This window comes from Castor canadensis, chromosome 13 (assembly GCF_047511655.1).
Source record: "Castor canadensis chromosome 13, mCasCan1.hap1v2, whole genome shotgun sequence".
Taxonomy (NCBI): Eukaryota; Metazoa; Chordata; class Mammalia; order Rodentia; family Castoridae; genus Castor; species Castor canadensis.
In genome coordinates, this window is record NC_133398.1 from 102,893,071 (window position 1) to 102,907,541 (window position 14,471).

General features: G+C 45.1%; 1 protein-coding gene across 10 annotated transcripts in view; it reads right to left on the reverse strand.

Annotated features, from left to right (window-relative positions):
• The window catches only part of Syk (spleen associated tyrosine kinase), an 83,253-nt gene that overhangs the window by 43,392 nt on the left and 25,390 nt on the right, over nucleotides 1–14,471 (reverse strand). For 5 of the 10 annotated variants that reach the window (XM_020166375.2, XM_074052369.1, XM_074052371.1 and 2 more), the window contains one exon: nucleotides 1,506–1,966. In XM_020166375.2, the coding sequence (XP_020021964.1) occupies nucleotides 1,506–1,919 (414 nt within the window). In that variant the 5' untranslated portion in view covers nucleotides 1,920–1,966. Of the gene's footprint in view, nucleotides 1–1,505; nucleotides 1,967–5,001; nucleotides 5,160–9,702; nucleotides 12,973–14,471 lie in introns of those variants that run through there. The other 5 variants (XM_020166329.2, XM_074052368.1, XM_020166351.2 and 2 more) reach the window with 4 other exon arrangements.

Below are 14,471 nucleotides of genomic sequence, written 5' to 3' on the forward strand. Positions count from 1 at the left end.
GCTGAGAGCCAGCACGGACACAGGCAACAGCAGAAGCAAAAGCAGGTAAATATCCCATGTTAAGGAAGCCAGACTGAAAAGCCTTCATAATGTGGGAGTCCAGGTATGTGACACTGAGGAAAAGGCAAAATGGAGAGCCAGAAAACAGATGCATGGTTGTCAGGGGCTGGGCATGGGGGTGCTGGATAGAGTGATGGAGCTCTTCTTTGTCTTGATTGAGATGGGAATTGCACAGTGCTCTGTGCTTATCAAATCCCACAGAACTGCACACTGGAAAAGGATGAATCTACTGTGTGCAAATTAGAGCCCACAAATCTAAGATCTACCCAATGGGTGATAATTAAAAACTGAACACACATTATTGGGGTATCTGTCTGAAAGACTGAGTTTAATACAGAACTTGTTGAAAGAGTAAACAGACTCATATACATTATATTCAAAAACTTGATGTCTTAATTTGTGTGTATCAAATAGCACAGCAAAATGCATAGAACATACATCCAGAAAGAAGAAGAACAACGGTTAACACCTAAATGCAAGCAGGAGATTATCAGCCAAACCTGTTGGCTTTTGCCACTAAGAACATGGCAGGGCCAAGATGGAGCTCAGTATAAAGCATGTGCCTAGCATGCTTGAGGTCCGGGGTCTGATTCCCCAGCACCACAAAAAGAAAAAAAGAAGAAGGAAAAGAAAAATCAAGTGTGGTGGCTTCTCTCTGGTGTCTTAGTGGATGTGGAAGGAAGAAAGGGAGGGTAGGAGGAAAGGGGGGATGGAGGAAGGGAGAGAGAGACCAGAGGGAGGGAATGGGAGAGAGAGAGAGACAGAGAGAGAGAGAGAGAGAGAGAGAGAGAGAGAAGAAAGAGAGAAAGAAAGAGTGACAAGCAAGACTGTAAACTGTCACCACCTCTTCAACCTTTTAAAATGGTAATTGTCACTATGTTCAAGTTACACACACACCCTTTTCTGTGGCAAGCCCACCCCCTAGAGAGTTTCTCCTGCACCTATCACACACAACCTTAGTGTAGGTGAGTATAGAACAATGTTTCTAGCAGCACTATCTACAAATAATAAAAGTGTTCATTAGAAGGTACCAATTAAATAAATTATGGCACACAGCAGGCAGTGCCAGGTTGCAAAAGAGAGGATGAGGCAGCTTTGTATATGCTGATGCAAAAAATTCTGCAAGATGTCAGGAATTTGTGTGGACATGTAAACAGAAATGACAGACATCCATCAGTGCCTCTGCAAAGGGCCACCATGACCTACTTGCATGGCAGTGGTTTCCTACCGTTGGGAAACCCACCCTATCGGCATGCAGGTCCCTGCTCACAGCAGGGGTTGTGAAAGAGGAAAGGGTGACTTCTTGGAGGAAGGCATGCTTTAGTCAACCTTAAGACTAAAGAGATGGTTGCTTATTTGCACAATGCTTGCACGGGTCTGCAGGTAATGGGTGTCTGGGTGGGATTGTGGGACCCCATGAACACAGCATTGCTGGCAAAGCCCACCTGCAGGTTCCACGTCTGCTTCACGTACTCCCTGATGAGGTTTTCCTTCAGGTCCTCAAATGGCCCAGTCTTGGGCTGCACCCCAGGGGGCCGGTTGAAGGGCTTTATGAGGAGGCAGACCAGGCCGTCGGACTCCTGGGAGTGGTAGTGGCAGAGGTCAGCAGGGCTGCTGTGGGTCCTGCCACCAGGGATGGCATAGGTGCCATTGATCTCCCTCTCGATGGTGTAGTGGTGTGCCTTCCTGCTGTGGGCCACTGACAGGGCAAAGCCACCCAGGTAATTACGACTCTGGCGTAACAGGTAGAGTCCATCGGTCATGCCCCCCTGGACCAGGTAGTCTTCTGCCTCCTCTCGGGTGATGTTGCCAAAAAAGAAGGGCAGGTGGTTGGCGCTGTCCGCCACGTTGCCTGCCATGCTTGTGACAGTCCTTCAGGATGTGAGAGCTTGCACAAAGGGTGCACCTGGGCAAGACAAAGATGAGAGAGCCGTGGTTAAGGAACCTTAGTAAGGGACATTGCTAAATGCATCCAAGACCTTGCTAGCCTAAGACACATCCTTCCTGCTCAGAATGGAAACACTCCTTCTGTGGACTTCCCAACAGGTGTGACCCTTTCTACTCACTTAATTGTTAGTCTTTGAACACACTCTCTGATTAATTCACCCAAATACATACTGTTTGGCAAAAGTGACTAATTTGCTTTTCCCTTTCCTCCACCCCACATTAGGGACAAAGTACTATAAGAAAAAATACTGTAAAAAGAGAAGCAGACAGAAGCATTGCAGAGCTGGACTCACAAGCACCCCCCCGCCCACCACCACCAAGAATGGACAGAGGCACAGGGAAGTAAAGAGAGCTGCGTGAGTTTAACAGAATGGTGCTCTGGGTGTAGATGACTCTGAGGAAAACTTGTCCCTCATAGTGGTGTCATCAGTGAGGTCTACCTGAACCCCAGGACTGAGTTCCAGAGAGCTGCAATTAGGGCCTCACTCATGACCTCTGCCTCACTCAAGCTACTGCTCAACTTACAAAAAGTGACACCCTAACGACATCCCCCATACACATCACACCCTGTCACACCCATATCATATACACCTATCACATATACACACCCACATACAAATGACACACAAATCATATACACACACCACACATGCATCACATACACACATATCTTACATCCTATACACACATATCACACACTCATACATACCACATACTAAATACACCTGTCACATTACACAATATCACATACACACATGCCTTGCCACACATAAACACTACACACACAGCACACATACAAAGCGCACACACACACTATACCACATGCATACATATACATACTACATGCTACACACTTAACACATCACAGCAGACCATACAATACATACACACAAAGACCACACCACATATCACACATACAAACTACACATCACATATAGATCTATACCACATGCAAACCACAGTCAAATGTAGACACATCCCATACACACGGCACACACAACAGCACAGGTGATTCTGTGCAACAGCTTCTTCTCAGCATGAGCCACCCTGTAAGTGGCTGCCCCAGCTGAGGGTAGCAGCCTGATGGGAACAGGATTTCTCTGACACCACTCTCACAGCAGTGCCCCTGGGTGGCCCTAAGAGGCACAAGCGTTGTTAAGCTCTGATAGTGCAAATACTCCTTTTCTTGCTTATTTCTCATGACAGCTGACTGTCATGTCCAATTCTTCTTTGTCCACCAAGTTTCCAAAAATTCCCCTTTCAGTCAGGTTTTGGTTTGAAGCACAGTCTACATTTAAGAATACTAGTATCAAAAAGACAAACCTGGCAAAGCAGGGAGTAGTGTCTTTTGGAAGGCGCGGCTCTCTTCTCACCCTCTTTGTCACCCTGGCTCATCTTTCTATGACACCTTTGCTGCAGGCTTGACCCTGCCCTGTCCTGCACAGTGACAGCCCAAAGCCTACACTTCTCACACTCCACTCTGTGCCAGCCACAGACACGGTTCTCTAGGGTCCCACTTTCACTTCTGCCTTCTCTCTGCCCTAGCCTGGTGCTTCTGGAACTTCCGTGTGTGTGCATGCTGCCCAGGGATTCTGCTATATTGCAGGGAACTGGGATGCTGCCACTCCCGCCATTCTGGTGAGAGGGATGCTGGGACCTTGACCCAGCTGAGACCACCCCCCCCCATCAGCTGCCTGCTTATGGATGAATGCCCCTGGGAGGACTCCCAAGTCCTTCGGAGTCCAGAACTCTGTCAGGTGTATTTTCTAAGACACTACTTTTTTTAGGAATGCTATTTAAAATGAAATGTTTACAAATACTTTATGACTTACATCAATCTTGACTACATTTTTGCAATCCATTGGTTTGTCACTAATATTTACATTGGTGTGTGTACTTTGTCACGAGTTTCATGAGGAAGGGCAACCATAGGAGACAGCACTGGATATGACAAGGCATGGGGGGAATTTACGGATCCTTCCAGCTGCTCCCATATCTCTTGCTTTTGTTATTATTTATTTTTAACTGACACAGAATTGTACATATAAATGTGGCACAGTACAATATATACACAATGTGTAATGGTCAAATCAAAGTAATTAATATGTCTGTCTCCTTAGATACTTATTTCTTTGTGATGAGAACTTTGAAAATCCTCCCTCCTTATGAACTATTTTGAAATACACATACAATATATACTTGTTGATAGTCATGGTGCTGTGTGACCTAACACCAGAACCGATTTCTCCTGTCTAACCATTCCTTTGTATCTGCTGACCAGCTTCCCCATCTCCCCACAGTCTCCAGCCTCTGGGAACCACCATTCTACATGGGGAGTTTCTGTCTCCTTCCCAAGCAGACAGCCCCTTCATCTTCTCTAGGGAAGGAAAAGTCACCCTGTGCTCAGAGCCAGCAGCACTACTGTGGCTGAGCAGCCCTCTTCCTTCTGACAATGTGATCTCCTGCACTGGAAGTGACCTGGGTGCTGGCTTGAAGGAAGAGGAGCCATGTTGTGGGTGGTGGCAGTGGTTTGACCAGAAGAGCAGGTTCACTTCAAGGCAGTTCTTATTTAGCTTGGGGCACAAACAGCATCTTCAGTGCCTCCACATGTACCTCTCAGGGCTGGCATCCCTGGTACCCACCTGGGACCTTATCCTGGTCTCTACCCTCTGCTTCCCTAGGCCTTCTTGAAAGAAGATGGTCGTCACACCTGTCACTGTGGCTTACACACTCTGCCTAAGCCCGCCTTCTCTGATTACGGGCAGAGTCCACGCTGCAAGCTCACTTCAATACCCACTGGTATAATCTCAATAGTGTTTAGAAATTGTTCCCTATTTTTTGTTAATTCAACATTCCTGGTTATTTTTCCCATGTATGCAACCACTTTAATTAAAAGCATAAAACTGAGAAAAAAAAAGGCCTCTGGTCCTCACAAACAGGTCCTCCTACTCCTCCCTCACTCCTTTCTGCACCTGTCAGCTTATCAGGTCTCACCTCAGAACACACCTGCCCTGGTAGCTCTTCAGGAGGGAGGGTCTTCAAGTGTCAGGTGATCTCCTCAAAACCCAGTGAATCCCTCACTTTTGGGGGCCTTTTATGACATAGGCTAAGTGTGCACTTAGGAGTATATTCCTCCACACCTGGGGCAGCTCCTGGTGCAAGGGAAGAGGATATAAAAACAAATATAAACATACCTGTTGATTAATAGGCACCCATTTCTCTCCACTGAGCTCTGAACCTGTTGGACTATTGGATGTCCAACAGTCAACTCAGATTTTCAGACTCAAAATGGGGTTTTCCATTCCTCATGTGAACCCCTCACCAAATACATTGCTTCCTTAGTCTCTCTGTGGAGGAAGTGGCACTAACTACAACTTCTGGTCAGGATAAGGTTCTAGAGACTTTCAAGAGTCTTCCTTTCCCTCAACTCACACGTCTCATCCGCGGAGTCAGAAAAGAATATGCTTTCTACCATAAGCCTAGGGCACTCACCAGAGCAGGGGCTTTCCCCTGAGAGGTAGTCAGGTAGGAACTGAGCTCCATCTATGCAGCTAAGGAGTGAGGAATCTAGAAGTAAGTTCCATGAGTCAGTCTCCAGGGTTCTCTAATAGTCTTCCTCCAAAATACATTCCCAAACCATGCACTTCTTACCAACTCCCCTGGTACTGCCCTAGAAGTGGGACACCATCACTCAAGTGATGGAGTCTTACTTGGTACTCCTTTTCAACTTCATTCCCCACCCAGCAGGTAGTTATCCTCGAGCCATCTTTCCATCTGTGTCACATCCCAAACCTTCTTCTCCAAGCCTATAATGGTCTCCTTGTCTTACTCCATTTCAAGCCACACCACACTTCTTCCTGTCCTCATGTGTCAGGCCTATAGTGTCACCAGTCATAGTGCTCTCCCCTCCTCCTTCCCAGCCTGTGGTCTCCGTTCAAGACCATCCCCTTAGGTGTGTCCTGATGATCAGTTTCAGGTGGCTGCCCCCACTAGTTTTTAACCTCATTCTTGTGACTTTTGTATCTTCATAGCTCTACTGCAAGCTTTCTCTTATCATAAAATATAAACTACAAAAGTTTGTAAATTTTGAGTAACTTGCTCATGCTTCAAGGTTTACCAGCTATCCAGAAAATTCTTGTTCAATGGAAGTATGCTGCATTTTCCTTTTCAGAGTTTTTTTTTTATAATGAATGTATGTTGCTTTCCTAATGAAAATACAAAATGTCCAGTTGCTGTGTGATCAGGCTCATTCAGCCTTCCAGATGTTCCAGCCCTGTGGCTACATCAACGGAATTTGACTCTAACAAAGACTCATAGCTTCTGATGGGAAGGGAGCCAGCATGTGCCTGAAGCTTCTGGTAGGAAATGCTTCCTCATTTGATTTCTTGCACTTCTCCTCCAGTCCCAATCATCTGTGTATCCCTAAGATACAGGGTATACCTTTGCTTCCCCCAAACACCCTCTCAATGCCTACCCACAGCAACAACTCCAAGTCAAGCCCTTCTTCTTCACTTCACATTCTTTCAGGAGCATTCATGTCTTGGTCACTTTGTCCACACAATTTTATGCCACCCAAGCCCCTCTTAAAAGTGCCACCAACTTTCATGCTGCTACCTCCATATTCTTGGTTTGTGCCAGTGAACAGCCCAGCTGTCCAGCATCTACACGGGGGTTCTGGAACTTTCACATGTGGTCACACCAACAACACCTTCCCCAACCTCTATTACATATTAAGACAGCTGCACTTGCCTTGCCCACCTGCTCTGTCAGTCCCACCCATTTCTAGCGTCTTCCGTTGAGTTAGCTCAGGGTTACTCAGCCTTAGCCTGCTTATCAGTGAAGCTAGTGATCCTCTGTGGCGTGTGGGTGTGGTGGGAGCAGCTGTCTTGTCCATTAGAGGCGACTTTCTGGCCTCTACTAACTAGATGCCAGGAGCAGCCCATTCCCAAGCATGATCCCAAGTCCATCTCATGCATTGCCAAGTGCTCCCTGGGGCAAGCAGATGCGTGATTGGGAGTAACTGTGTTAGCTGCTGTGGCCTAAATGCAAATCGGATGTGTGCTTTTAAAGTTTTAATCCTTTCAACAATAAATTAGATGAACTAATACTCTGGGAGGGTTGTGAAGGAAGCCCTTGGGGGTGGAGCCTAGCGACCTAGAAGACAGCAGAGCTGGGAGTTCAGAGCAGAGGCTGAGAGTAGGAATTGCTCCATCCTGTTCCAGCTTTGTGTGACCCTGGCACCTTAGTGTCACAGCCCCTCATGGTGAAAGCAGATGACAACAGCCACCAAGCTTACAGTGACAAGTCACAGTCATGAACGCAGAGTATGGTGGTACCATGGCAAGTGGTCCCACAAGAGTGGAAGCTCTGCGATAGAGAAGGACAATATCACGTCAGGAGCAGAAAAGAGTGGAAAGCTGCATGCTTGGCAGGAGAGTGTAACACAAGGGAGGGAGAGAGACAGATAGAGAGACACACCCATATGAGGGTGGTAGATAGATGAACAGAGGCTTGGACTGAGCCAGGGACAATGCTCCCTTCCCAGAAAGCCTTCCTCATGCCAGTCAAGCATCAGTCAGGCCTCATGCCAAGCATGATTTGCTGCAAGGGTTAAATTTAGAATGAAGCCATATTGCTTTTACAGGTTTTGTTTTTCTCCTGAGCAGTCTACCAGGGGCTTTTGCCAAGCCTGTAGAATGAATTCCTGTGAATGCTGATGGGCCTCATCTGTCTCTGAGCGTCCTTACGTCTCCTGTGTATTTGATTTCAGTTACACTGTGTCATTTTGCACTGACTGACTCCTGATCTTCCTTTCCCAGTAGATATTCATGGTCCATTTCCCCAGTCTCAGAACTAAGGATGACTGTATAAGCTCCATCCTTTAAAATGCATTTATATTGGAAAATATAACTTGTGTAGTTCTATTTTATCAGGCAGCTACTTAGATGAAAAGCCCTAGCCTCATGCCTGCCTTCATAAGCACAGTGTTTCAGATAGCAGTTGGACTAATGAATAAATCATGTTTCTGGCTGGATGTACACATGTAATTCCAGTAACTCAGGAGGTGGAGGAAGGAATATTGTGTTCTAAAGCTAACCTGGGCAAAACTGTGACACCCTATCTGAAAACCACCCCCCCACACACACTCACACACACACTCACACATACTCACACACACTCACTCACACTCACTCACACACACTCACTCACACACACTCACACTCACAAAACAAAAAGCAAAAGGACTGAGATGTGGTTCAAGTGATAGATTGCTTATCTAACAGACATTATGTCTTAAATTCAATCCCCAGTACTGCAAAACGAAAGAAAAAGAGAGATAGGGGGAAGGAAGGAAGGAAAGAAGGAAGGAAGGAAGGAAGGAAAGAAAGAAGGAAGGAAGGAAGGAAGGAAGGAAGGAAGGAAGGAAGGAAGGAAGGAAGGAAGGAAGTTTCTAGGGGCAGTGTGGTAGAAGGTGAGGTGCAGAAGCTTAGAACCAGGAAAGCAGCTGAAAAGCTGTCCAGAGCCAACTCTAGTGGAAGGGAATTTCATTCACTGAGTGGTAACAACCTGGGAACCAGAACCAAAGATGAATCCCAAAGTTCATATTATTACGGCTGTGAACAACACTGTGACTCATAAATTTTCATAGTGGCATTTCTTTCTCTTTTCTCCTCTCCATTTCACTAATGTTAATACTTTGTCTCTATTCTCTTTTCATCATATGCATGAAACAAAATGTCATTTCTTCTTGGATTTTGGTAGAGTCACCATGAATCCTAAAGTTGCAAATTCCAAACCACTGCTGCTAGGGAAAAGACCAGATTAAATTCCTGTGATCTTCTGGTTACATTTTTTGTCAACCGATCAGAACACATGTGTTTCTGTCTAAAGAAACTTGTTTCATTTACACCGTTGGATATGTTAACGTTGAACTCACTGGAACAATACTGCAACTCATGCCTGTACAACACTTCTCTGACCTGCAGATTTACTCCATGAAGCACATCCACCTTGTACTTGGAGACACCAGGCAGCACTTGAGCACTAAGTTTGGTAAAATGTTAAAAAGTGAAATCATCAATGAGAAGCATGAAATGCTAAAAAGAAAGCACTAAATCAAGCAAGAAAATGGAGAGATGTTTTACACTGTTAGAACCGACACAAGGAGGCAGAGAGGGTCACTTGGTCCAAGCTCAGAGTGTTAGGCGACATGTCCACAAATGACAAAAGTGCTGTGAGTATTGATTCGAGGATTACAAATACATTTTAGTGAATAGGCAAATTCGTAAATAAGAAATCCATGAGCAATGAGCACTGATTGATATAATTTTCCTCTCCTCTCCCTACTTCCCCAAAGAGGCCCAAAAGCATACATAAAGATGCATATTTTTGCTGTGGATATTTTGAGAAAACCAGTTATCTCTATATGATACCGTGCTCTTAAAAATATTATTCTCATTCCTAAATCTCTGTTGGTTTTAGCATGACATGGAACCAGAAGAGGCAGCCTATGTCTCTGATGCTTTTTTAAAAATTACTTTTATTTATTGAGCCTATCTGTCCTTGTTATCAAAGGACCTGTGATTCACGCTTCTGCTTTTCTTAAGACCACTGGAGCACTGCTCCTGCGGGTGCTGGCTTCCCACCCCCAGCCCCTTCCGCTTCCTGCAGTGAACCTTTCCCACCAGCACTTACAATTTAAGGTGGCTCATTTTCCCATCACAAGCTGTGAGAGCCTCTCGTATAATGTAGACGGTGGCAGAAGTAAATGGCTCTCTGGATAAATAAGACGTGAGGGGAATTTCTGCCAAGTCCATACCATTCAGGGGTAGATGCAAATCCCACACTCAAAACCACATGGTCACTTGATGCAAATCAGCCTTGTTCAAATGCACCTGGGAATTTTCTCAGCCTTAAGCTGAGAAAATTAAGTGCTAGGAAATGCTTCCTCTGTGGGTTAGTTTAATTTTCATAAGAGGAATGAGCCCAACCTGGAAGGAAAATTGATCTTGAAAGGCTGATCAGGGACTGGCTGGTTACTTATATAGAAAGATGACTAGTCAAAAAGAGATGCCAAGGGACCACCTCATGTAGCACCCGGCTCTGCTGACAACCACCCTCCACTGGTCTGCACATGGGTTTCCACAGTAGGATCTCACTGTGCAGAAGGAGACATGTGGGCACAGATATGGGGTCAAAGGGAGGGATAGAAATGTTGATCCTGAAATCAACTTAGGCCCAGCTAAGAGGCCAGAGAGCCAGGAAGTATGGATTTTAATCAGGGTCCCTGGTGATTTTTTAAGCAGCCTAATGTGTACCTCTCATGAGAGATTGCTTGAGAGTGAAGAGAGACACCACTTCCCCCAAGATGGGAGAGAAAGGCAGTCAGGTGGGGTGCTGAAACTGGACTGCCCCTTGCCATGGGCAAAAAACTGAACCAGGAAGGACAATAAAAGTACCCAGGGTTTCCTGATGCCTGGGGTGAGAGAGTTGGCTCAGGGCTCCACCCCGGACACTGCCCCTGAGGTCTTTCCCCACAGATCAGGTGCCATGTGGGTCTGTTCAGAGGAGGGGAGAGGCACACAGTTGGTTATTCAAAGAGAGTCAGCCTTTGTGAGTAATTAACAGAGTACTGGGTCACAGTCAAGGTTGTCCCTCAGCAAAGTCCTTCTCATGCTGTCATGAACAGAAGAGGATGGCATGGAGTAGCAGCCAGTGGGCTGGCACTTGTGCTGGCTCTAAGCAGGCCCAAGGATGTCACCCCAGTGAACTATGCCGTCTGCTATGTCCTGGGAGCCACCTTGTCATTCACTCTCCTCTGGGGAAAAATACTAACAACTGACCAAATACTGGACAAAAGAATTCACATTGAAAATACTGGCTGGGTCTCACTGGTCTTGTCCTTGGGCAAATAGCCAAGTTAGACGAACAGGGCAGTAAGTTATGGAGTGCCTCTGCTAACTTGATCCACTCTTGATCCTGAGGCTTGATCCCACTCCAAGTTCCAAGACCCTTCCTCCCAGAAGAACTGAGGCAGCTGGGAGGCCTGAACTGAGACCCTCTGTTTAGCAGTGACCACAGTCAGCAGCCACCACTTCCGTCCGACCTTCAGGGATCTGGCAAAAGCTTCCAGCCTTCAGGCACTATTTGTATTTTTCCATCTGTCCATTTAACGAGACAAACAACCTGTACAGGGACCCCTGGCTGCTGGAGAATCCAAACCATGTGCTTTCAACCAAATGGACACAATGAACCTGCATTAAGAAATCTCCAGAGTTTTACTGAATGCAGAAAAAACTCTGAATGCAGAGTTTTTCCTCTAGCCAATTAAAAAATAACGTGGGAGACTCATGACTGTAAAATATTCCAGAAACTTATGATGGTCTTTCATAAACTTGAGATATAAATATATCCAATGCTTAAAGAAATTGGCAGAGGTTCCACCCGGGGAGAAAGATGGTTTTGTCACCAGAGAATTGCAGGTGCAAAGGTGGAAGTGCATGGCTGAGGGTGGGCGTATGTTCAGCAGAGAATACTGTTGGCACAGGGCAGAAGAACAAGTTAAATGTGAGGCGTGATCTCCATCCTAGGCACACCCCACCCACTGGTGCACAGTCCTACCGGCCCAGCCTTCCTTTCCTGGATTCACATGCAGGTCTGCAGTCAGAGGCATCACACAGCATGCAGCATGACAAGGACGAAGCTCTCGGTAGAGAGAAGGGTTTTAAAAAGAGGACAGCTGAAATGGAGAGCGGAAGAGGAGCCAGCCGAGGGTGTCCTGCTGCAGGCTGGTGTCTGTAACTAGGTAACTGGGCTTTCCTCATAGTGTCAGCATGCAAAATAAACCCAAAAGCAGAAGTGCGAGGGTCCCCGGTGGGAGGGACTCTTAACTTGATATTCAAAATGAAGTTATACTCTAGGACACGGGTCCCCTAAACAAAGCTGAGGACGGGCCAGTGGACTGCTTTAGCCAGGCATGAACACTGGCGTCCGGAGAATCAAAATTTCCTTCTCCATTTCTTCTTGTTTACCTCAGCTAATGCTTTAGTAACTCTGCTGATCATTTTAAAGAACCAGCATGGATTGTATTGCTTTTTCTCTGTGGTTTCCTGTTTTTAATCCCAATGATTCCTGCGTCAATTATTCCTTTTCTTCTTCTTGGTTTTGGCTTAATTTGCACTTCTTTCTGTAGCTTGCTAATATGGAATTATAGGTTATTGACTTCATATAATTTCTTTAAGAAGTTTGGACATGGTTTGGGGGTGTTCTCCAAAAGTGCACTGATGGAAGCTGAAGTGCACTGAAGTGGTGGGACCTTTAAGGGCTGGGAGCTACTGAGAGGTAATTAGGTCATTGCGTGCATGGCCCTTGGAAAAGATTAATGCCTGTCTCGAAGGATCGAGTTAGGTCCCAAGCAACTGGGTTACTTACTTTGAGAATGGATCATTATCAAGTGAAGCCATTCCACACGTTTGGTCTCTTCCCCAGGCACCACTTTATTTATTTATATTTATTTATTTTGACAGTACTAGGGTTTGAACTCAGGGCCTCATCCTTGCTAGGCAGATGCTCTACCACTCAAGCCACTCTGCCAGCCCTCATTTGGTCTCTTCCCCAGGCACCACTTAAGCACACACTCCCACCATGATATTGTGCAGCAAGAGGCCCTCACCAGAAGTGTCTCTCTGAACTTGGACTTTTCAGCATCAAAACTGTCAGCCAAAACAAACCTCATTTCTTTATAAAGTACTTGCTGTCAGGCATTTTGTTGGAAGACAATATATGTACTCACCGCTATAAATTTCCCTCTAAGCACTGTTTTGGCTGCATCCTACAAATTTTAAATAAGTTATATTTTCATTTCTATGCAGTTGAAGATATTTTAAGATTTCTTTCAAGACTTTCTTTGACTCATAAGCTATATAGAAATCTGCTATTTAATTTTCAACTATTGGAGTCAGTTTTTTGTTATGAATATCTAGTTTAGTTTTGTTATGTTTAAGAATATACTTTGTATGACTTTAAATTTAAACTTGTTAACATCTTTTCAAGAATGTGGTTTATATTGGTGAATGAAGAATGTAGATTCTTCTGCTGTTGGGCTTTACATTTTATAAATGTCAAAGTGACTGAGAGAGCTGCTCAAACTTCTGTATTTTTATCCTCTATTTTCTGTATAATTGGTTTATCAATTACTAAGAGGAAGCCTGATAGCTCTAATTATAATAGTGGGTTTGTCTATTTCTCCTTTCAGGTTTATCAGTATATTTTGCCTTGTGTATTTTGATGTTGTTATGTTCATACATGTTTAAGGTTGCTTTGTCTTCTTGGATATTTAACCACCTTATCATTATGTGAAAATTTCCTTGAAGCCCTGACTCCTGTTCACCATGGGATTTTTTTCCCTTTCAGTGACACAGGCAGTTAGGAGGACTCTGGACTTTGAGGAATTCACTTGGGAATTCCCAGTTAGGGTAAGGCCCTGGCAATGTTTTCTCTGGAGAATAACCCTTGTTATGGAGAAGGCTTGAGGTGCATTTCACAATTATCACTTATCACTGACTCTTCCCCAGCCACAGCCTTGAAGGGCTCTGTATCAGATCTTCATCATAAGGATCTAGTGAAGTTAGCATTAACCACACCTTTTTATTCTCTGTATCTTTTGATGTTCTGACACCTGGGACTTGCTGATGTCAGAGTACCAGCCTCCCAGGGCTGGTCAATTTATAGAGACAGTAAAACACTCTGTGTGTGCAAACTAGTCAATCTAATGCCAACCCTCAACTACCTCCTTTACACTGTTCTATAAACCAAGCCTTAATTCCCCTGTCCTAATCACTCTGAGGCCGGCTCGGGCAAGTAGGGGCAGTGGAAAGTGGGGTCATCTTGAGACTACTACCTATAATAGCTTTTCTCTCAAACTTGTCCAGTCAGCCTCCAACAAAATTGTCCTCCAAGAGTTTCCTTTAGTGTCTGGCTCTCACAGCTTCTGCTCCACTAAGGAGGTTTTAGCATCTCTGCTGTGCCTGTCTCTCCAGATGGCCAGTGTCAACCTGCCCTGAACCTAAGTTCTCTGATGAGTTGAGGAAGTCCCTGATTCTCAGCATGTCAAGTTTTTCCCTATTGTCAGAATAGTGGTGACTATGTCCACGCTCTTTATATATTACAGCTGAAACCAGTGTCTCCTTTTGTCAACCCTGGTCTACCTCGGGACTATTACATGGGTATCCTATAATAGTCCACAAACGTTTTCTGATGAATCAATGAATTGGTAAGGATTCAAATGTGATTATTCTATAATAGATGATCCAAAACTGTCAAATGTGTAAGTGGCAAATGGTGACCTGGTCTGTAAAAATTTGCTGAATGAATGAACAAGGTGTGACTGATGTTTTACCCACACAGGAACCCTAAGTGTTCATCGCAAACCTAAGGAAGCCCATAGGTGCTCCAGGTTCCTGGTC